We start from the raw sequence: 23,717 nt of genomic DNA, 5'->3' as shown, positions 1-23,717 counted from the left end.
CATAGCTCCTGGGATCATGCGGGCTCTCAAACTCCCCCACCACGTTAAGGTGGCAGTTCTAGGGGGAGAAAAAAAAAAGAAAACAAGCGATGCTTTCTCAAAAATGAGCTAAAAAGATTTTAACAGGTAAAATGCTGAAAATATCTCCAAACTGTTGAAAAAGAAGGATGAAACCATAAAAATCAGGTTCAAGAACAGTTAGCAATGAAATGTTTACCATCCTGAATTATTGACTGAAACATGATAAATGAAACATAAGATTCAGTTTTTGTGTGTGAATCATAAATATATATGAAACTTTATCAGCTGTGTTTTAAAGGTTCACCATGTTGTGTGGCTAAAAGTAAATTTAATTTGGTGGAAAGTCAGAAAAAAAGTCTCTTTTTGGTCATGAATAATTCCAGATCCCTGTCTCATAATCAGGGGGTTCGGGGCGCTGTGGTCGCCTCAATCCTCGCCCCCCCCCATGCAGCACGCTGTGATTCTGGGAGGAACCTTCAACACGGTCACTGCAGCACTGTAGGACACTTTATCTGGTAACACCTGCAGCACCGCCTTCTCACCTCTGACACACTCAAGGAGGAAATATGATGGAGGTCAGTGGCCTTGATGAGAAATCACGTGTTCTTGCATTTTGCAAGAAGAGGAGGAGCCAGAAACATTTCAGTGGAGGAGCAGGAAGAAGTACGTTCTTATCTTAAGGTACTAAAGTCATTCCTCATACAACACAACATAATCAAATTTACTTTTAACTACAAAACATGTTGAACCTTTAAAAATGAGGCGAACACAGCTGATAAAGTTTCATATGTAGTTATGGTTCACAAACAAAAAATGTACCTTGTGTTGCATTGATAAAGTTTCTAATCCATAATAATAATCCATGATGGTGAACATTTCTTTACCAGAGAATAAACACAGAGGTTTATGAGGCCTCATCTGCTCATCACCACCAAGTGGTGCGCTGGTGAAAGGTGAAGCCAGTGCAGAAAAGCTGTAAAATAAATCATCTGTTGATTTTATTTTATAGGTAAAGTTTTGCATAAATCGCCCGATCACGTGATTCTGTCCACGTGATGCAGTCATGAGACCTGCTGGAGCAATCACATTTACATTCGATTTCAGATGTTTAACATGGAAACGTCCTGCTCAAAGCCTCAGAACTGGATTTCCGAACGCTCTGGGGGACTCCACGTTAGCTCCGCTGCCCAATTTCGACACAGTATCAGCATCAGTGGCTCTTACTGGCAGCTTTAGAAGCAGATGCTACAGGAAGTTGATCGCCAGTTAACAAGGAAAGCAGCAAATTCAAAACACCACAGTTCAGCAGCAGAACACACACACACACACACACACACACACACACACACACACACACACACACACACACACACACACACACACACACACACACACACACACACACAAGATGCTCAGTCAAAAGACATATGGCAGCATTTGGACGCACTTTTCTGGGGATGAGCAAGGCACATTGCAGTAGAAAAACATTGATTTCCAATCCTGGTCAACCAACAACTTGAACCACCAGATGAAAACTCAGAACTGACAGTAACAGTGCCAGATGTCAGAAAATAACTGACTCTGGTTCTAATGGGGAACGTCAGGGAGACACTACCGAGGAGCTAAAGAGCCATATGTGGCACCAGAGCCACAGGTTGAACACCGCTGTTGTCAGAGAAAACTTCTTACACCAAATAAATGTTCAGACTTGATATTAAAACTCCGCGTTGACTTTATAGTTGTGACTAACGTCATGAAACAGGTTCTAAACAGACTCTGTCAATGATTTGCTCCTCTGGGTGTGTCAGAGCAGAGACATGGACTTTGTCTTCGTCAGATCTGAGAGACGGACGGAGAGGAACACCGAGCAGCTTCTTCTCTCCTCAAGTTTCCTCACACATGGAAAAGTGTCTGTAAGAAGATGCGAAGAGAGTTCAGGTAAGAATCTATCAGCTCTTTAGAAGCTTCCAGAACAGACCAGGAGACTTTTTAACTTCTCCTTTTCTCTTTCATTCACACCATCACAAACCTGACAGCTGCTTTCTTGTGATTCACGTGTTGGACAAACATTTAAACCAAGATTTAACATGAGTTAAATTGTAGTTTCCTCACTCAGAGTTGTGGCTGAAAAAAAAAATGTATTCATGCTTTAGTTTCTGCACTGGGCGGGGCTTCAGCCCTCCTTCATTCTGTGTGGCTCGTGTTGATGTCAATCTTCAGTATACAGAACAAGCTACAACACACCTGCACACAGTGTGATTAGGTGACACTCCTCTGTGTGCTGAGACCTTTGAACGCACACCTTGTGTAGAGATGGACTAAATACTCATCTGCTTGGTGATTTTCTGGTGGAATCAGGTGTTGGAGGCCTGTCGATGTTCAGAGTTTGTGTTGGAGTGAAGTTTGACATCAGAATACGAATTCACTGATTGTACTGTGAACACAGCTCAACTGAATCTGAAATAGAAGTGGCCAAGGGCTTCAGTTTGTTTTGAAAAGTGGGGGTAGGGGGGAGAGGGTCGGGGTCTGTTCAAGCTGACACGATATTCACAGATTGGGAATTTCATTGTCAGTAACTCTTCAGCAAAACATCAGTATCACACAGAAGACACCTCTTTCCATCGTTGTGAGGCGGACAATTCGCTGCATCCCATTATTATGTCGGTGTTATTCACCTTATTCAGCCCCGCCCATTTTCCAAGGGGCGGGACTTCCTGTTTTGAGTAGCACTTCCGGTAACACGCTACTGGCGTTGTTTACAGCTGAGAAAATGATGTAGGAAGAAACGAAAACCTCTTTAAAATCACAAATGGATCGAGTCTGCCTCATCCGCGACTTATTACAGAGTTGGGGGATGACATGAGAAAAGTGGCCACAGGTCATGTTTATGGCGATATTTTCAACTATTTCGTGTCATTTCTTGGCGGGGCTGGCTCGGCTGTGAGGCAATAAGAGCACTGAAGCCTATCAATATTTGCACACACAGCGGTAAAGTCGCCGCTATTTCGTCACATCAACAACGGGAATATACATACATTTTTTGTTTTGTCAGGTAGAGATGATTTTCTTTCATGGCTCCTCCTCCCAAAGTTTTGGATATAAGCCGTTTCAGCTGATGGTATGATTAAGAGTGAGTGTGTTCTCCACAGTTAATAATAAATACTTCCATAGATTGGATTAATTTAATCAGTTGTTTCAGTCCCTTTTACAAGTGGAAGGTACTTGGGCTTGAAATTGTTTATAGTTTAATGAAATTTGATTTAAAAAAAAAATAGTATTTCAAATGAAGGCCTTTTTATGAGTCTGCTTCTTTTTCTGAAATTTAAAGCTAAGCTATTGATTTAAATGTGCTCTATTCCTTGTTGTCAATTGTTTCCTGTCATAATGTAGTGTTTTCATGAATGATTGAAAGATCACAAAACAGTCAGAAAGCAGTGATTTTACTGAATTGACAATTCTTGAACAGTCCATTAGATGGTGCAGTTTAAATATCAAAGGTCATATACAGCATGACAGAATAAACATTTTGTTAACAAAAGTTCTACATGACAAATAAAATTAATTTTCCTTATTTTACAATCCACACAGTGTAAAATGGAATGTCTTGTAAAGTGTGTTTGAGTTGATGAGTTACTGCTAAATAAATAAAGTGTGGCTGAACACAATCCATAATCTAAATCTGGTGTGCCAAATTATGATGCTGCAGTGTCGGGCGAGTTACTTCAAAATTGTAATGTGTCATATTTTTCGTAGGTACTCTATAAAAATGTTATTCATTTGTATTACATACTACTGCCTGAAACATTTAACTGAATTATACCACTTTTGCATAGCTGATTAAAGTATTGGTTTATTTTTTTACTTTAAGTAGAAGGAAAACAAAAAAGCATGTGACAGTCCATAAGTACTATCACTGATAAGGCAATAAAATTTTATCAATCATCCTGAAAATCTGAGCAAAAAAACTACAGTGCCCAACATTCTAAGCATAATGAAATTCAAATGAAGATTTGTGAAGGAAAAACACAAAAAGTGCATAAAATGATGAACTGCTCAGCTAAAATAAACTCCAGTCATATAAAATGGGAGCAAAACCAGAGAAAAAATTAAAGAAAACCAAAGATTACCATCCAAATGGATCAAAAAAGAGGCAGAAAGAAAAAGACTGAAGCAATGATCAGCTCCAGGATCATCACAGACACTCTGGATTAACTTTTGATTCTGTGACAATTAGAAAAGCCTGTGTGAAGTTAAAGTATGGACGAGAAGAACCTGCAAAGTCCCACTGCTGAAAAACAGACGTTTGCAAAAGAGAATACAGTTTATTTAAAAACACATCAACTGGACTATCGAGCAATCTAGGAACGTATTCTGAATTGGGGAAATCAAAACTGTCCTTTTTGGGTCAAAAGGTTGTGGACAGTTTGTCAGACAATCCAAACACAGAACTCAAACCACAGTCACTCTGAAGACAGGGAAGCAGGTGGTGCAGCATCATGATAGTAAAATAAAATGCTACAGCTCAAACACGACAATCTTTCTCCAGAGGGAGACCAGTGTAGACGAGGGAGAGATGGTCAGAGCGTCAGAGTGTTGGATGCAGCTCGGATGGTGTTGAACACTGTCGCTGGATGACCCTGGACCGGCTGGTAGAGAACAGGACTTCCAGCTCGGTCCTGGTCTGACAGAGGAAGGCAGGAGGCAGAAGGTTCAGCCTGCAGCTCGCCGTCTGGCTGCAGGTCTTTCACTCCCAGCACTTGTTGAGGCATCTGAGGAAAAAGAATGACGGGTTTATTTGAGGTATGATGTTACAAAAACATCGTATCAGACAAGTCCCCAAATAATATGAAATATATTTTTTTTCCCACTTCAATATTTTGCGAACGTTCTGTCAATGATCACGTGTTTCCTACCTGCTGGGATGGAAACAACATATGTAGATGTAAAAGGTGTGTTAAAAGGTTGAGTGTATCTTCTAAAGTGATGTGTGGACGCTTCCACAAAACAGTATGTCTGTAATCCAGTTACTCTTGGGATGGACAATAATGACATTTTATGTCACAATAAAATTGCAGTTCAAGTTTTATCTTTTTACTTTAGTAAGATAACTTTCACTAAAAGCCAACAGAAGTCCACTTCATTTAATTTGAAAGAAATGAGGAAATATTAATATATTTGACTATAATTATTATCTTTGTTGTTGGATGTTTTTTTTTTTGTTGTTGTTGTTTTTGTTTTTACATAGATCGGTCTAGTTATCCAACATGCAAACGGAGGTTGTTGTCATTTCTGAAACAGCTCCTGTGGTTTTCTGTGTTATTCACCCTGTCACAAGCTAAGGCTGATTCCTGGAGCAATAAAAAACTGATTCTGACCAAACCGCAGTCAGAACAATGCTTCAAAACAAAAGAGAGGATCTTTTTACCTGACTGACGGCAGAGCTCGGTCTTTAGAGGAAACAGAACTTTGGTGGAATCGCTGTGTGTTTACTTTATTCTATGTCTCTGGTGTTTACATAGCGATGAGGAGCCCTGATGTTTTTGACAATTATCTACACAAACTAAGGATAATCATGATGCCGTCATTTACAGTGTTTATTATCCCAACTCTTACAGCAACAGCTGCTATTTAACATATAATTAGTCACCTGCGTGTCTCTCCAGCTTCCGTCGTGGCTTCTTTAACTCAGCCTTGTAGCCCGGCCGTTTCTCTGGAGAGGGATGAAGTGGTGAGGGATGAAGTGGTGAAGGATGCAGGTCCACAAAATGACAGGAGAAAACATCCGGACGCTTTGGTGGCTTTTTTAAATGGAGCGCCTTGAGCCAGCAGCGAAGGTCTTCTTCTTTAGACGAGGCGGGTCGAGTTTAAAAGCTGGTCCGCAGCATTCAGATCTAGCCTTTCCGTGCTCCAAACAATACCGAGAGAGAGAGAGCTTCATCTTTCCCCAGTTGTTGTGGCTCCCACGGACAGCGCAATTGATGCCAAACATGTTAAAATCGCCAAAAAGAACAGTTAAAAGTAGCGAAAGTAGCGAGAGGACTCAATGTTGTTGCAGCGCAAAGACGGCCAACCGGAAGTTGCTCTCAAAAATGGCGCCGCCCAGCAGCACTTCCTGAATAAGGTGAATTGCAGCAGAATTATTTGTCAGTGCGTCTTCACTGTTGTCTCTCTGTGTCTCCGTCTGTCTGTCCACAGTGAGAGTTGTCAACGTGTCAAAGAATTTGTCAATGTGAAGCAGAATATTCAAAAGTTTTCTGCCTGTAATTAGGTTTTCAAATGTGTAAAAACTGCCACTCTGCAAAACGAGAGTTACGTATGTAACTACGGTTCCATGAATCCTGGAGGACCACCAGAGGCGGTGCTGAAAGCACTGGAATGTTCACTTCGCGCATGCGTAGTTCGAGAAAGTATACCGACAAACTTCACTCGTGACTCCCCGGGTGACCCCGGAACTGTATAAATACCGGTTCCCTGACCCGGAATCGGCTCTTACGGAATCTTCTCGTGTAACCACGAGGATTCCAAGTGACAGAGCGCTCTGGCGGTCATCCGGTATTCATAGAACCGTAGTTACATACGTAACTCTCGTTCTATTTCATCCCTACCGAGGGGAACAGGGCCAAGGCACCGCGGACAGAGGTCATGGCCATCATCCGCCTGCAGGGTGACCCCACAGGCCACACAACGGTGGGAGCCGTCCATCACCAGGCAGTCGGCCCGTCCTCCACCTGAAGCCACACCAGAATACGATGGGTTGTGGGCAGAGGGCGTACGCCGCCTGCACAACCCACCTTAAACACCAGGCACGAAGCCCACAAACTCCCAGCCAGAAGGGGGAACAGCCACCAGGCGGTCCCACTCGGTCTTGCCGCGGTGCAGCTTGAGCGCACGCAGTGGGTCACAAACAACAGTGCAGCAGCTGAGGGAAGGGGGCAGACGCCGCCTGCACGGCCACACGCAACTGACAAGTGCCTCTTAGTGCAGAAAACTGAGGGAAGGAGGCATACGCCGCCTGCACGGCCCGCACAACAGTAGCGAATCACACAGGGGAAGCTAACTGCCTAGTCGATCACACACGGGAGAGGGAAGCGGCCGCCTCGCGGCACCCGCTCCCAGTGCCAACGGCGGCACTACCTGCCGGAAACAGCCAGGCTAGACAGCCGGCGTCCCAACCAGCAGGCAACACACACGCCACAACGCAACGCAGTCACGGCGTGGTGCACAGCGCCGCTTCCCCAAGCCTGCAGCACAGCCCCACCGGCTCACGGAGCGGCGGCGGTGTGCGTGCGGCAGAGGAGAGCTCTCCAGCTAGTCCCCCAATCCACTAGACAGAAACAGCAATCTTACCGTGATTGCACAGATTGTCCTCACCAAGGAGACGCGGCACCTGGTCATTGCCGCGGCGTAGATGGAAGAGGTTAGCACGTTTGCAGCCTTTGGAGGGCGTCCGCAGCTCCGACCAACAGGGTCTCAAGGCTCCCAGCAACCGAGCAATAGTATGCCGAAAAAAGGCACGTCCCAACTCTTCAAGCCTCGAACTAACGCAAGAAGAAAATAGGAGCCGAATCCGGGTCAGGGAATTGGTATTTATACGGTTCCGGGGTCACCCAGGGAGTCACGAGTGATGTTTGTTGGTATACTTTCTCGAACTATGCATGCACGAAGGGAACATTCCAGTGCTTTCAGCACCGCCTCTGGCGGTCAGTCGGGATGAAATAGAACAATGAGAGTTGTCAAAGTGTATAAAGTAGTGCTGTCAATTGATTAAATGTTTTCAACTCATTATTTGCAACTCTAACCACAATGATTTGTGATTAATCACATCTTATAATCAACACACAAAATAACAAATTTAACACACAAAAATGTCTTTTTCTGAATCTTTTAACCTAAGTGGGCAGTGTCACATCAGAAAACAGAAATTTAGGATTTGAACTTAACTCTAATTCTGAGTTTAACTGCACTTTAAAAAAATCAGTGATACCCCCTTACTTAATCGTGGTTAATGCGATTAAACTGACAGCACCAGGACAAAGATATTCAAACTGAAACATCTCCACATTCGGCTTCAAGTTCTGAAAATACAGACGACTCAGCAGTTCGGAGTCCAGAAGCTTCACAATGTGTTGGGTTTTTTTTTTCTTTGACTTTTGCTTCACTCCTGCTGTCACACAGATTCTTATCTGTAACAGAGGGTGTTGGTGCCCTGAGCTCAGGCTCACAGGCTCACTCAGGTTTATGGGAGTCTCCTTCAGCAAGGCCATGACTTTGGAGGTCATGTGGGCTTGCTGTGGTGTGTTTGAATTCCCAGAACTGAAAGAAGGATTCAGAGCCGGCCCGAGGCATAGGCAGTATAGGCAGATGCTAAGGGCGCCGTCCATAAGGGGGCGCCAGCGCCACTGCGCCAGCAGTACAAATGGGAAAGAAGAAAAGGTCTAACTTTCACAATTTTTCTAAATAGTAGTTGTACTCTTAAGCGAAGACACTTAATTACTGTATTGGCTCGAATATAAGACTATGTTTTTTTTTCCAGAAATTGCATCCTCAAAAGTGGGGTCGTGTTATAATCGCGGACTTACGGTAGATGGTCAATACGCATCCGCGCCGCTAGATGGAGCCAAAGTATCACTGACCAGAGAGCGAGTGGAGCGATGAAATGAGATCAAATGATCTGATGAAAAATGGCGGATCATCTGGAACAAAGGGGCTGAACGCTGGACAACTGAGCAAACAACAGAGGAGAAGTTATGATACCAACTTTAAACTGATGGTGATCAACGCAGCAGAGTCATCAAACTACTGCCAAGCCGCCAGGAGATCTGGTGTAGCAGAGCCTCGTTCTTATTGGAGAACACAGAAAAAACGCCTACAGATGCTAACGCTATGAGAAAAGCTTTCCGTGGTCCCAAGAGCGACGCTTCAGAGAGACTGATAGAAGGGTGAGTGAATATGTCACTGAAAAACGGAAAGACGGAATGCCCACCACCAGAGCCTGATTCAGCTGAAGGCACTGGAAAGTTATATCATTTATGCAGTTTTGACCCTTTGAGGCTTCTTATTTGTTGCTTATTGTTTCTTATTTTGAGAAAGAGAATGTAATTTTTATTCAATACTGTAGTAATATTTTTTCATTTTATATCTTGTGAAATGTTATCTCAGTTGTGAGTTTTTGAGTTTATAATAATTGTATAATAAAAAGTTGTTTTATGAGTGACCTTACTGTCTTCAGCATTTTTTTTTTCTTTCACAAAATGATCTTTGAAAAATAGGGGTCGTGTTATATTCGGAGTCGTCTTATATTCGGGCCAATACGGTAATTCCAGTAGTTTACCATATTATTTACTGAGTCGTCCGCGCCCCCCAGCTGCTCGCCCCACGCCCCCTCCTCCCCCATCTCCTTCCTGATTCACTCCATAGCTGTTTCTGGACGTCCCCTCAGCATGTGAACAGATGTCAAAACGACCACAACTGTCCCGGTGGCCCGGGAAGAAAAAACAAGAAAACGAGGAGGAAAAACGAGAGAAAGACAGAGGTAATGCTGCATGAAATTATGTCTCTATTGCAGAACGTGACATTAACCTGGATTAAGCTACATGGCTGCTATTCACTAATCAATAAATAGTATCAATAATGTGGAGGGGCTTGTTGTTGTGGAAAATAATGTAGGTCATGTAGATAACTACTGGTATTCTCAGCTTACGTTCCTCGGGGACATTTATATTAGATCATTTCAGACGGTGTTTACATTTTCTTTCATTCTTTTTTGAACGTTTTATTTGCCATCTGGACAGCTAACGTTGGCCCTGCTGGTAGTCACTTTTCCACCCAGATCTTATAGTTGTGGGCTCATCATTAATGTTAGTTCAGAGTATCACAGGAGAGGGAGGCTGCTGTGAATGTCAGCACTGCTGTGATTCAGTCAGATTTGTATTATAACATCAGTACTGCAATTTACTGCTGCTTTACATTGTGCTATTCAGCATTCCACTGTATTGACAATAAACTGAACATCTAATTGGCAAATCAGAAACCAGTGCATTGTACATTATACATGCACTCCATAGTGAACATATGATTAATTATATCAGTTCATTTTATTCTTGAAATCATGTGTTTTTATAATTATATACTCAGTGGAGTCTCATACTCTTTTCAGATGTGCTGCTTAAGTTTCTAAATCCCCCCTGGACCATCTACCACATCTGCTGCTGCTGTCTCCACCTCAGCAACATAGTCCACCTGGGGTGCAGCAGAATCAAGGCTTCATTTGGTGCTTCCACCTCAGAATCAAGCGCTCCTCCTGGTTCCTCCACCTCAGCTACACCTTCATGAGAAGAGGCTGGCAGAACTGTACCCCAACATGTGGGCTGCACTGAGCATCTTTGCCACTCCTCCTGTTCCAGTGGCTTCTGCTGAAAGAAGCTTGATGTTTCTGTACAATTGTATTGTATTTTCTGTACAATTTATACTTCATGTTAGGTATTCATATTGTATTTCATATATTCATTTAAGTTTGCATATATTTATCTATAATTTATTATCCTGTTGACTATGCTGATTGGGAATTATCTTCCTTCAAATAAAAAAAATTGTCAAAGACAAATCTATCAAGTTTCTTGTTAGTATACAGTATACGCTGGCAATGCAAGGGGGCGCCACCTAAAATCTTTCCGAGGGCGCTGGATTGGTTAAGGCCGGGCCTGGAAGGATTCAAACTCATGAAATGCATACCGGCAGCCATTATCCCATACTGCAGCCTCAGGAATCCCATGCCTGGCCAAGGCTGCTTTTCTCTTGTGTGTGATAGATTAGACCCTCCAGAAAAACGCGATTATGCAATCGCATGAATTCATGCATAAATCACCCTTTTGCCGCTGATTATGCAGAGGCCACATATTTTCCAAAAGGGCGCATAATTCCCGCAATGATCTCACGCGAAAAAAAGAGAAATGGTCTTGCTTGAAGTGATGTGACGTTCAATGAACGAGTCATTTGTTTGAACAGCTCTTTTAAGTGAACGACGAGAGCCGGTTCACAGCTGTCTGAGAACTGTTCCTTTGTGCAAATTGTCCACGATTCCTTCACGTGTCTCCGGAGTGTCTCCTGAGTGTCTCCTGAGTGTCTCCTGTGCCCAGCTGTCACCGCTGCCTTCATGTGAACGACCGGCGAGTTTCAGTTTTCCGCAGCAGCTCCAGTCACCTGAACGCAGCAGCTAACTAGCGGAGGAGAAGTGTCCAGAAACCGGAGAGGAGCCGGTGTTTTGGAATCACTGCTTTCCTTATTAACTGGCGACTGGGTTTCTTTCACGTCCCTTGTTGCTGATAGATGTTAAAAACCAGACAAAAAAGACGTTCAGACCTTTAATGAGTCTGATTTCAACATCTGCTGCTACTAGCAGCAGCAGGAAGTGCTAAAGGAAGTCAGTCACCAGGTAACAAGGAAACCAGTTCATTTGAAACAGCATATCGACAGCTTTCTCACAGGTTTTAGCAATTGCACGCACACACACACACACACACACACACACACACACACACACACAAATGATTGATGTGATTTTCTGTTCCTCTGCAGGGTTTTTATGCCATTTTATGCGATAAATTTGCGGATTTCTGAAAAAAAAAATCGTCTTATATTCGGGCCAATACAGTAGTTCGTTATTTATTTATCTTAAATTGTTACTCACCAATGGAGCAAGTGTGTGTGTGTGTGTGTGTGTGTGTGTGTGTGTGTGTGTGTGTGTGTGTGTGTGTTCTGATGGCTGTTGCTGCTCTGTGTCTCAGTGACTGAAGATGTCTGGTGTGGATGAAGAGGACGGCAGATCAGGTGTGGACAGGTAAGAGCCGTCAGCTGCTCCTGCAGTGTGGCCTCTCTTCTCTTCAGTCTGTCTCTCAGTGTTTCTTCCTGCCACCACAGAGTAAAGTGACTCTTCTAATGTTGCTGTCATGTGTGGAAGGTGTGTGAACCTTCCTCTCCAGGTTGGACATGTCCGTCTCACATGTTGAATGAATGTGTGTAAACTGTCAGAACCTCCTGATCTGTCAATGAGCCAACAGAACATTTGGACCGGCTGTCAAACTCCTGATTGGGCTGTGCGGGTGTAACCTTTGACCCTTGTCATGCTTCATCTCTTTGCAACCACTGAGTTTACAATGAACTGATTGAACCATTCAAGCGGTTTCTGAATCCTCTGATTTCACTCTCAGGTTGTCTCTGAAGAGTGACCGGTCCAGAGGTTATGTACCAGACTTCAGTGTTGAACCTGGACCTTCAGACGCAAAGTAAGAAACTGTTTTTCTTTCATTTCCTTTAAAGCAGACTGAGAGACATTGAGCTCACTTTCAGATTCAGCTCCAGTATTTTGAAGCTGGATCTTTGTGCCTTCGCTGTGTGTTGTGTTGCTCAGAGGAAATGTTGCTTGGTGTCCACAGAAAGAGGAAGAGGAGGAGTGATGTTTGTGAGGAGCAGCCAGAAAGATCCAGAAGTAAGAGTGGACATGTGTCTGCTGAGAGACTGGTACTTGTTGTGTTGCAGCAGAGATGGGATACTTGGACTCGAGACTCAGACTCGACTCAGACTCGAGTCACGATTTTATGACTTTTTGACTCGACTTGATGAAATCGAAAAAAGACTTGGACTTGCTTGGACTCTAAGCTCAGGGACTCTAGGCTTGAACTTGACTCGAACCCTTTGACTCGACGAGTCATGTCAAGTCATAATAGTAATTTTAAAAGTGCGATGTATGAATCATTTTTATATTTTATGGCTTCATTTCATAGGATCGCAGTGACGCCGGCTGTCAGTCACGGTGAGGGGCGCCGGGAGCGCTTGTTTTGTCCGCCTACACTGCCAGTGTCGGGCGGTGTTAGTTCACTTCCGCATTGGCGGGAGCACTCGTTTCCACACCCGCGCATTCCAGGCGCGTTCCAAACAACACAACAGGTAGGCCTCGATTATTTTTAATAAACTGGTTTCTTCAACACTGCCCGCCTGGAATGCGCAGGTGTGGAAACGAGTGCTCCCGCCAATGCGGAAGTGAACGCCCCTCACGGTCGGCCGAAGTGAATGTGGCCCCAGCACGAGTCAACCAAGAATTATTTCGTTTGCTTTCAAAAATTACAAAGTGGTTAACAAAAACCAGATTGCTGAATGCAGGTATTGCAATTCGAAGATCACGGACGGTCATGAAACTACGTCCAACTTCAACCGGCACTTGAAGAAGCACAAGGATAAGTATGTAATACTTGAGCAAACGAGTTAATCCCGTGGACCCTCTGCGGCTAATCCTGTTTTATAAAATCCAAAGTCATTGTCTAACGTTTGCATACTGTCGACTATATATGGCTACTTGTGCATAGCTGATATTTTTGTCATGTGGTAGTAAGACGTCGTTCAGCCGCTGCTATCAAAACAATGATTGTAAAGAAAAAGGGACACTAACGGGCTATTTAGTTCCATTTGTACACTCACAGTAAAATTGAACTGTAACACTTATGAATTTTATGTAGTTCGGGTTACCACTGTTGACTTTTGTTTTTTTTGTTTTTTATTACAGTGAATCATGAAAATAACAATGTCCAAATACCTTTAAAATGTGTAGAACAAAGGAGTTGCTGCTTGCAAAATATTTTTCTGTAATATACAGTATTTTTTCAATTTTCATTTAGACATCCAGTACAGTATATTTCAACTCAGTCTCACGCCACTCTTTTTAAACTAATACATTTCAATGAGAGTCACCTGGCCACGCCCCCCTCACGATTAAATGCTGTACATACGAGTGTTTCTTTTATTCGGACACTCAGATAGTAGCCAGTTTTACTGTTATTTCCCTGTCCACCCTGAAGGTGACTTTAAGGATGTGTGCACCCGCACTGGAAACATCGCCATCGTATCCATTCCAATATAAAAGGGAAGGGGAAAAAAAATCATCCACTTTCTGTATGATCGAAATACATATTGGCGATCTAGGTGGTTACATTCTCAGTTGAAATGTGTTCAATAGTTCAATGAAAAAACAGTGCAAAGCGTGCTCCTGGACACAATTCAATAGATTAATTTTCGTGACTCATGGCACAAATTGCCGTGAGACTGGGTTGTATATTTTCTAACGTTTCGAATTACAATGGCCAAAGGTTCCCCATGGTATCCAATCTACACTATCAAATCCTTAGTGTTATTGTAACTCTGAGTGTACAAATAGAACCAAATGAGCCATCAGGGTTTCTGGTTCCATGTGTATGTGTAGCAACGGAGTAACACAGTTCTTTAGTTTGCTGTTATGAAGGCTGTAGTACATTTTCTGACGTGCTAATTTGTTATCTTACAGATATGACTAGGCCTGCACAATATATCGTTTGAACATTGCCATCGCAATGTGCGCATGTGCAATAGTCACATCGCAGGATGTGCAATATTTTTATTATTATTATTATTTTTAACTTTTGTTTTGCTTCATAAAAGCAGCAAGCTGCTCCATGCTCCGCACAGCCACTCTCTCCCTCCCTCCTGCTCAGCACTCACCGCCTCCCTCCCTCCTCCACAGCAGAGAGAGAGGGGGGGTTCGGGCTACACTCTGAACACAGGCGACATGCAGGAGGAAGCGACGGAGGATTTAGTCTCCAAGAGAAGGCCAACATGTGAAATTTGGATGTATTTCGGCTATAAAAAAAAGACGATACGGAGCAAAACAACGTCCTCTGCCGACAGTGCCTCGTCGTGGTTGCCTCAACACGAGGTAATACGTCAAACCTGTTGGACTATTTGAAACGCCATCACAAGCTCCTGTATTTCCAGTGCAAAACCAAAGACCCCAGGTGAAACTTCATCTTCTCAAAAAAAAATTACAGAAGCCTTTGCCGGCATAACACCGTATGATAGGAACTCCAAACAGCATCGACAAATCATGGATGCAATAACTTTTTACCTAGCAAAAGACATGTTGTCATTGAACACAGTGGATCGTTAAAGAGGGATTTAAAAAAATGATCCGCATGCTCGACAAGCGGTATGAAGCACCACGTATTTCTCTCAAGTGGCCATCTCCCCAAATAGAGCTTTTCAGGTCATCTGATGAAAATTCTTCTATTTTTAACATCGCAATATATATCGCAATATATCGCAAGCCCCCAAAAAATCGCAATGTCAGTTTTTTCCAATATCGTGCAGCCCTAGATATGACGAATACATAATGAACAAAGGGATCATAAATGAACCAGATCCACAACAGCCTTCCGTCTCGCAGTTCCTGGACATCCGTGTAGGACAGTATTCCATCCACAGCAGAAAGCTATCACCAATGGGATACTGGAAAAATTAGCGATCGAATGCAACATGCCCCTGTCTGTGGTGGAACACAAGAGTTTTCGGGATTTCCTGAAAATAGTTGATCCTAAATACAACCCAGTGTGCCGCAAGACACTGACCTCAAAAACAGAGACAGTTGCTGAATTGGGACCTGACAAACTGAAAACTCAGCTGAGCAAGGCGGATAGTGCTTCAGTCACTGTTGACATTTGGTCTGACCAAAGGATGAGGGGGTTCCTTGGTGTCACTGTGCACTACATGGAGATAGACCAAAGTACCATACAGCTGAAGTCCAATCTCTTGGCCTGTGATTGCTTCAAAGGTTCACACACAGGAGAAAAGGTCTGTGAACAATTTGAGGCCATATGTCATGAGTATGACATTAAAAGTAAGCTGGACTTTGTTATTACTGACAATGCAGCCAACATGCAGAAGGCATTCACAGTGTGTTTCTCCAGTGAAGAAGGTGAAGTACACGATGATGATCACCTTGATGACCCAGAGCTATGGCATGACTTAAGTCCAGACAATCAGGAGGTAGTAGATGCTGCTATGGCACGCAAACAGCTCTTGCAGTGTTTTGCACACACTCTCCAGCTGGTGGTGGGCGATGGGTTGAAAGACACAAAGGTGACAACATCTTCTCTGTCAAAGCTGTCAAAACTCAGCTCACTCGTAGCTGCGCTGGTTTTACTTTGTTTATCGCTAGTAAAGAGCTAGCTAGCTCTAGCTCTAGCTGTTAGCATCTCCGCACTGCCTGCAGCTGGAGGCGGCGCGGAGTGATATGAAGGGAGAGAAAATAGTGCCAAGCATTTACAAGGTCTGACTTTTTCGCCAACAACGGTTTGTGATGCAAATATATCACTCTTTCAAACACATATTGGTTTGAGAAGAAAAACGCTTTATTTTTGGGACCCCAGCAAACTTGCCTGACGACTTTTGTCTGGACCTAAACCGGACAGGATCTCTGCTCACTGGACGCTGTCAGGGGTAAGTCTGTGTGAATGAACAACACTGCTGACTGGGATGCCATACAGATTCATGTCAAAAATCCCGAACTATCCCTTTAAGTTCGCTGCAATGTTATGTGACAGCTCGTTAGCATTAAGTGCATCTGCTCATGTAACGTTAATGATTAACTTGTTTTAATTTCTGCACGATCATGACACGTTTTATTGATATTACCGTAGCCTGCTTTTCTGCTTTGAGTGTATAAGACACCCGAAAATATGCCATTTGTGCTCCCCTAGTAAAAGTAAACATTACCGGAGCATTATGCAGTATCACGGACTGTAACGTTAACATCAACGAGCACCGCTGGGATAATATGATTGATGAAGAATGAAACGTGTGGGTTGTGAATGAATAATTCCTTCACAACAGTGTTGCATATCAACCAGACAGTTGTGAAAATGTTATATAATAAAATAACTAGCCTGGCAGCAGATTACAACAGCATATTACTTGTGCTTTTATTCACATATAACAGCTGTACCCCTCTTTTGTGTCATAACTTTTCACTCATCTTTCACTTTACTTTTTATACAGGGAAGAAGAATAAGAAGAGGAAGAAGAGCAACACCCTAATTCACTTCAGCTGTGTGCTGGTCAGAGGAGAGTGTGCGTGTTGTCTGCGCGGGGTGGGGTGGGAGAAGAGTGGTGGGGAGGAGTTCAACTTTTGTGATGTACTTAGGTTTGAAGAGTTTCAAACGAGCTGTTTTCTCCCCGAAGGGAGGGGCTGCTGTAGAGAGCAGCAGACTGAAAGAGATTACTCAGACATGCGTGGATGAAGGCAAATAACATTTTGGGGGTGGTTTTAAAGGGAAATCAACTTTGTGGCATGCTTAAAACCTTAAAAAAGTGGATTTTGCATGATATAGGTCCTTTAACATTTTTATGCAGCACACAGAAAAAGCAGAAAAAACAATCCAATTGCCCAGGAGAGGGAGATTAGTGCAGCTGGAGACGGCATCGTAAGTTCTTTTGTGAACAATACCGGTGTCATTTCACCATGTCACGGGCGACTACTGATAACGATGATGATCTTGAAGGGTTATCCCATTTCTTAAGGGGGAATTTGAGGCCCTACCCCGTGACACTCCGTTTCAAGGGGTAGGGCAAGGGGAAGGGTTAAGGGCTAGGGCTAGGGGTAGGGATGAAAATAGAATTGAAATTGGGCCCATGTCTCTCGGCTGGCCTGCGAACACCTTGGGGTCCTCCCGGAAGAGCTGGAGGAAGAGTCTGGGGACAGGGAAGTCTGGGCATCTCTGCTTAGACTGCTGCCCCCGCAACCCGGTCCCAGATAAGCGGTGGAAAATGGACGGATGGGTAAAGTTCAAGTTAGTGGTTTTCTCTTGCACAAAATGGCATAACAGCACAGAAACTTTGGATCCTTAAAATACTAATTTTTCATTTTTTAAATGGAACCAGGTGAAAAAGGGAATACACTGTGTAAAAAGATTGCTGCAAGTGTAGTTGCCACCTGTGGACAGCAGGAGGTGTGGGTTAACCATTTTTTACTGGCGAGTGTGAAACCAGCAGAGGATGCCAGGAATATTCTGACTGGGAAGCGGCGTGTTGCTCTCTGCTGCTATTGCTGGATGCTCGAGTGCTGTGGACGTTCATGATGTTTAAACTCATATTCCATGACGTTGGTAAGGAACTGTTGGTGTTCTGAGACTGTTGTACATTTATAATGTATGTGATTGATAGTGTGCGCCACTTTGACACATCTACGTTTGAGTGCAATGTGAATTAGCTGCTGCATTAGGTAAGCTCAAATGTCATGTAGTGGCTACTTGCTAGGGCGGCCATACGTCCAGATTTAGGCCAGACAGTCCGGATTTTGAACACCTTGTCTGGCGTCCGGCGCTGGTGCAGCCTCAAGCCAGAGGCTCATTTGTCCTCCTTTTTAGAGTTGCACCTGAATGCAACACTGCATATCCAAATAGTGTAAGACTCTTGGTTAAAAAAAAAGAAACGCAGTTAAAAATGATTGGCTAATAGCAGTGTCACTCAATTCTCTGGTTTGTCATTGATTGAAAAAATGTAAACAAGCCGCCCCTGTTCTCATGTGCTAGCTGCACATCTTGTCAAAGAGCAGCATTTATTAGCAAGAGCAGCAAAGGCGATTTACATACTTATTGCACACTTTGTCGATGTGATGTTTACATTAACACCCAAGGAAAGGCGGCCATTGAAAGGCACGCGGGCACAGAGAAGCACCAATGCAAACAGCTGCAGGTGCCTCTTCCCTGTGGTTATTTTTTCGGGAAGCAACGTCACCTGAAGATGACAAGATATCTGCTGCAGAAATTTGTAAAGTCTATGACAGGCACATTTGTTGTTAACATAAAAAAGTTATATTTTTTTTTTGCACTGCACTTTGAAATGTTTTGAATAAATACAAATATTATGGAAAGTCACCTTCTCAGGAATATTATTTTTCCTACGCACATATGCATTCCCCCCCCCACCCCCCCTCCCCCCTCCTCCTTTTTGGTGTTGTGGAAATGGCCACCCTGCTACTTGCACAATGTGAAATGTGACTGTGTATAAATGTTTTATCTCTGCTTTTTCTTCTGAAAAGTGGCCACTGCTGTATTGAAACTGTGATTTTTTTTTTTGTACTGCATCCTTGTTTTATTTTTTTGGGAGCTACAAACAAATTTGGGGATCAATAAAAAGACCCACATTTTGCTATTTGAAGTTGTGTGACTACTTTATTGCGGCTTCATAAAAATGTAATTCAAGGTGTGAAAATGTCTTCAAAGGTCTGGCATTGTTGGAGTGGGGCATTACATTCGTTTCACTTGGTTGTGTTTGACAGATATGGTGAAAATACCTAATCTACAAGCTCGCATCTCAAAAGAGTATCGATATCTCAGTCAAAACTGTCCTCATCAGTGCCGACCCAGTTTTTTTGTTTTTTTTTTTAATGACTTGTTTAGGACTTGAGGAAAAAAGTTTAGGACTTGGACTTGATTCGGGACTCGACTGTCTTGACTTGGGACTCGATTTGGGACTCAAGTGCAAAGACTTGAGACTTGACTTTGACTTGCAAAACAAGGACTTGGTCCCACCTCTCTGTTGTAGAGTCATGATAGCTTGTTGTTTGTGTGCTTTCTGATTGTTGTTGTCTCTGAGCAGGTGTGGGTCTGCAGCAGCTTCTAGAAGAACATAAGGAGAGTCTGAGGAGGAGATGTGAACGTGTGACTGAAGGAAGTGATGAAGCAGGAGGAGCAAGCCTCCTCAACAGGATCTACACTGAGCTCCACATCACAGAGGAACACAGTGAGGAGCTTCAGAGGGAACCTGAGCTGAAGCTTCTGGAGACAGCTTCCAGGAAGAAGAGTCTCCGTCACTCTGCCATCAGGGAGGAGAGCCTCCGTCACTCTGCCATCAGGAAGAAGAGCCTCCGTCACTCTGCCATCAGGGTTCAGGACATCTTCAAAGCCTCAGACCAGCAGCTCAGACACATCCGAGTGGTTGTGACCAGCGGCGTGGCCGGCAGTGGAAAAACCTTCTCGGTGCACAAGTTCAGTCTGGACTGGGCCGAGGGCCTGGAGAACCAGGATGTGGGGGTGCTGGTGGTGCTCTCCTTCAGGGAGCTGAACCTGCTGGGAGAGCGGCCGTACAGCCTCCTCTCGCTGCTGGCTGTTTTCCATCCCACGCTCCAGAAGCTGACGGCAGAGGAGCTGGCTGTCTGCAGGCTGCTCTTCATCTTGGACGGCCTGGATGAAAGCAGACTTTCTCTGGACTTCAGCAGCAGCCGGCGGCTGCTTGACGTCTCCCAGCAGTCTCCAGTCGGCGTGCTGCTCACTAACCTCATCCGGGGGGATCTGCTGCCCTCGGCCCGGCTCTGGATCACTTCCCGACCGGCGGCGGTCCATCAGATCCCTCCAACATGTGTGGACAGACTGACAAAAGTGCAAGGCTTCACTGACGCCCAGAAGGAGGAGTACTTCAGGAGGAGGCTGAGTGATGAGGAGCTGAGCAGCAGGATCATCTCCCACATCCAGACCTCCAGGAGCCTCCACATCATGTGTGGAATCCCAGTCTTCTGCTGGATCACTGCTACAGTTCTGGAGCACATGTTGAGCAGCGAGCAGAGAGGAGAGCTGCCCCAGACCCTGACTGACATGTACTCCCACTTTGTGCTGGTTCAGACACACAGGAAGAAGCTCAAGTACCATGAAGGACCTGAGACGGGTCCACAGGAGCTGACGGAGGCTGACAGGGAGCTTCTTCTGAAGCTGGGCAGGATGGCCTTGGAACATCTGGACAAAGGAAACATCCTGTTCTACCAAGAAGACCTGGAGCAGTGTGGTCTGGATGTGATTGAGGCCTCGCTGTACTCTGGAATCTGTACTCAGATCTTCAGAAGAGAGTCTGTGATCTTCCAGAAAGCCGTCTACAGCTTCGTCCATCTGAGTGTTCAGGAGTTTCTGGCTGCAGTCTCCATGTTCCACTGTTTCACCAGCAGGAAGACAGACGCACTGAAGACCTTCTTTGGAGAGGATCATGCTTTCACATCCCTTGATGATTTCCTGAAGGTCGTCCTGCAGAAATCCCTCAGGAGTCAGAACGGCCACCTGGACCTGTTTGTCCGCTTCCTTCATGGCCTCTCTCTGGAATCCAACCAAAGACTCTTAGAAGGTCTGCTGGGTCAGACAGAGATCAGTCCAGAAATCATCCAGAGAGTCATCCAGAACCTGAAGGAGATCAACAGTGAGGAAGTTTCTCCTGACAGAAGCATCAACATCTTCCACTGTCTGACGGAGATGAAGGACCTCTCAGTACATCAGGAGATCCAAGAGTTCCTGAAGTCAGAGAACAGATCAGAGAAGAGACTCTCTGGGATCCACTGCTCAGCTCTGGCCTACATGCTGCAGATGTCAGACCAAGTCCTGGAGGAGTTGAACCTGAAGAACTACAACACATCAGAGGAGGGACGATTCAGACTGATCCCAGCTGTGAAGAACTGCAGGAAGGCTGAGTGAGTCCACAAGTCTTCATGATCAATGTCTGTGATGTTTGTAGAACGTAGTTCCTGTAGTTCCTCTGTGGAGATGTTCTTCAATGATCTGTCCTGAAGAACCCATCAGTCCACTCGTCCCATTATTCCCTACATTTACTGCTGTTCCTCGGTGTCAACAATCCCCTGCAGAGGTTGGCTCAGTTCTCAGGATCTGTTCAGACTGAGGCTGTCAGTCTTCCTTCATGTTCTAATTCACATTGCTTCTGTTCTTGTCTGGAACATTCAAATATTTTCCAGTTTGTTGAATTCCTCTCATCAGCCCTCAGACAGTGTGAGAATAAAGCAGCAGATCTTCTCTTGATCTTCTTGAGACTGTTTCCATCTGATGAAATAATTCATGTCATACTCAGCAGGAACAGGACGAAAGACCTGCAGCACGGTGTAGCAGGTTGTGGTGTTTCTACAGGAGAGCAGGTCTGATGTCCAACAGTCCAACAAAGTGTCCTCTCTCATCCTGTCCTGTCCTCTCTGTGTCTCATTACAGTCTTTCTGGCTGTGAACTCTTTGATCCTCACTGTGAAGTGATCTCCTCAGCTCTGAAGTCTGACCCCTCCCATCTGAAACATCTGAACCTGAGTGACAACTACCTGGAGGATTCATCAGTGAAGATTCTGTGTTCTGGACTGGAGAGTCCAAACTGTAAACTGGAGACTCTGAGGTCAGTTCACTGCCTTGAAGTTAGAATCTGTTGGAGTCAAAGCACTGAGAGGAGTTTAGGAAGATTCCAGATGTTGGAGGGACAGAGAGTGAAGAGAGCTCTGCAGCATGTTGATGAGAGCTCTTCTCCTCCTGGAGGCTTCAGCTGTTTGGACTTTACATTTCTAAACTCTTCCAGTCTGAACCTTCTTCAGCTCTCAGTCACTTCCTGACCTGAGCTGGAATGATCTTCAGGATTCAGGAGTTTCTCAGCTGTGTGGTTTTCTGCAGAGTCCACTCTGTGGTCTGCAGACTCTGAGGTCAGTTGATTGTCTGTTACTGTTGTAGAAGGAGAAATGTTTGTCAGCAGCTGTGATCTGAGACTCTGATCCTGCAGTGAGAGAGTGGACTGAGCTCAGCAGCAGCTGACTGATGTGTGTGGACATGAGGAGGAGTGTGAATGTTGTGTGTGATGAAGATTCACAGCAACAGAACAGCTCATTGATCAGGACTCAGTAATGTGGAGCTGATCGTTTCTCCATCAATACATCTGATTGGTTCCTCCTCATTGACTCTGCTGCTTTCTCTCTTTATTCAAGGTTGAGGGGCTGCATGTTGTCAGAGATCAACTGTTCTTCTCTGGCCTCGGCTTTGAAGTCCAACCCCTCCCTCCAGAAACATCTGAAACATCTGGACCTCAGTGACAACTATGATTTTCATTCAGGAGTTTCTCAGCTGTGTGGTTTTCTGCAGAGTCCACTCTGCCGTCTGAAGACTCTGAGGTCAGAATCCATGTTTAAGTGTGTTTCAGTACAGTTGTGTTGACATAAAGGTCAGACATCAGGCTGGTCTGAGAGTGATCCACAGAGGATCTCAATGAGGACCGGAGCTTCTTCTCTGGTCTTTAGCCCTGTGACTGTGGCAGAGTCGTGTGCAGCTCCACATTTCAAAGCTTGCTAGAAGAAGAAAGCTGCTGCAGTGGATCACTGACTGTGAACCTCTGACACGCTCCATGTTGACCTTCAGCTTTCAAAGCAGGCTGATCTCTCCTGGATCCAGCTGTCACTGATCTCCCAGCTGGAGCTCCAGACTCTCAGCAACTCTGCAGACTCTGGACTTGTTGGCTCTCTGTCCAGTAACCTTGGCTGTTGACATGTCCTCCACTGGGCTCTGCTTCTGTTTGGTCTTCACATCAGTTGAGCTCTCTGAAAGATCAAAGATCAAATTAGAGAGAAGAAGAACCCCAGTTCTTCTTTCACTTCCACGGAGCTCCAACTTTCTGAAGAAGAAATGGAGACCAAGGATCAGTGTGGTCAGTCTCATCTAAACAGGATTACAGTTTTTCTCCGTTGCTTTGGCTCATTTCTTGAAACAGAAATGACATTCTCAAAACAACATGGACAAACCTCCAAACTACTCTGTAACTGCTCACAACAGAACAGTGTTTCCCTTCATTTCACCACATTGTAAATAGCTTTGGCCATGTCTCAGTGTCTCAGAGCATCTTTGCAACTTATGAAGCACAGTCAGGCTCGATTTAACACAATTTCCAAGTGAATAGATCATGTTGATCTCAACTGATTGATAGATTCTCAGTCTCATGGTTGTTCTCTCCACAACATATGAGCAGTATTTCATTGTATCAGTGTTCAATAGTCTGATCAACTGTCAAAATCTGTCAAGAACAAACTGCAGTATTGTGAAGATCAGACGT

The 23,717-nt window shown here is 44.4% G+C and overlaps 3 protein-coding genes across 3 annotated transcripts in view; all 3 read left to right on the top strand.

Moving 5' to 3' along the window:
• The window catches only part of LOC115402059 (NACHT, LRR and PYD domains-containing protein 4C-like), an 868,403-nt gene that overhangs the window by 273,015 nt on the left and 571,671 nt on the right, over window positions 1-23,717 (top strand). The gene's annotated exons all lie outside the window — the stretch shown is intronic.
• Window positions 1-23,717, top strand: part of LOC115402071 (uncharacterized) — a 173,130-nt gene that overhangs the window by 91,751 nt on the left and 57,662 nt on the right. The gene's annotated exons all lie outside the window — the stretch shown is intronic.
• The window catches only part of LOC115402266 (uncharacterized), a 185,726-nt gene that overhangs the window by 107,681 nt on the left and 54,328 nt on the right, over window positions 1-23,717 (top strand). Inside the window, 1 exon segment of the mRNA XM_030110780.1 lies at window positions 21,852-22,025. Within this exon segment, the coding sequence (XP_029966640.1) occupies window positions 21,852-22,025 (174 nt within the window).

This window comes from Salarias fasciatus, chromosome 15, assembly GCF_902148845.1.
Source record: "Salarias fasciatus chromosome 15, fSalaFa1.1, whole genome shotgun sequence".
Classification (NCBI taxonomy): Eukaryota; Metazoa; Chordata; class Actinopteri; order Blenniiformes; family Blenniidae; genus Salarias; species Salarias fasciatus.
This window is presented reverse-complemented; position numbering and strand designations above follow the sequence as displayed.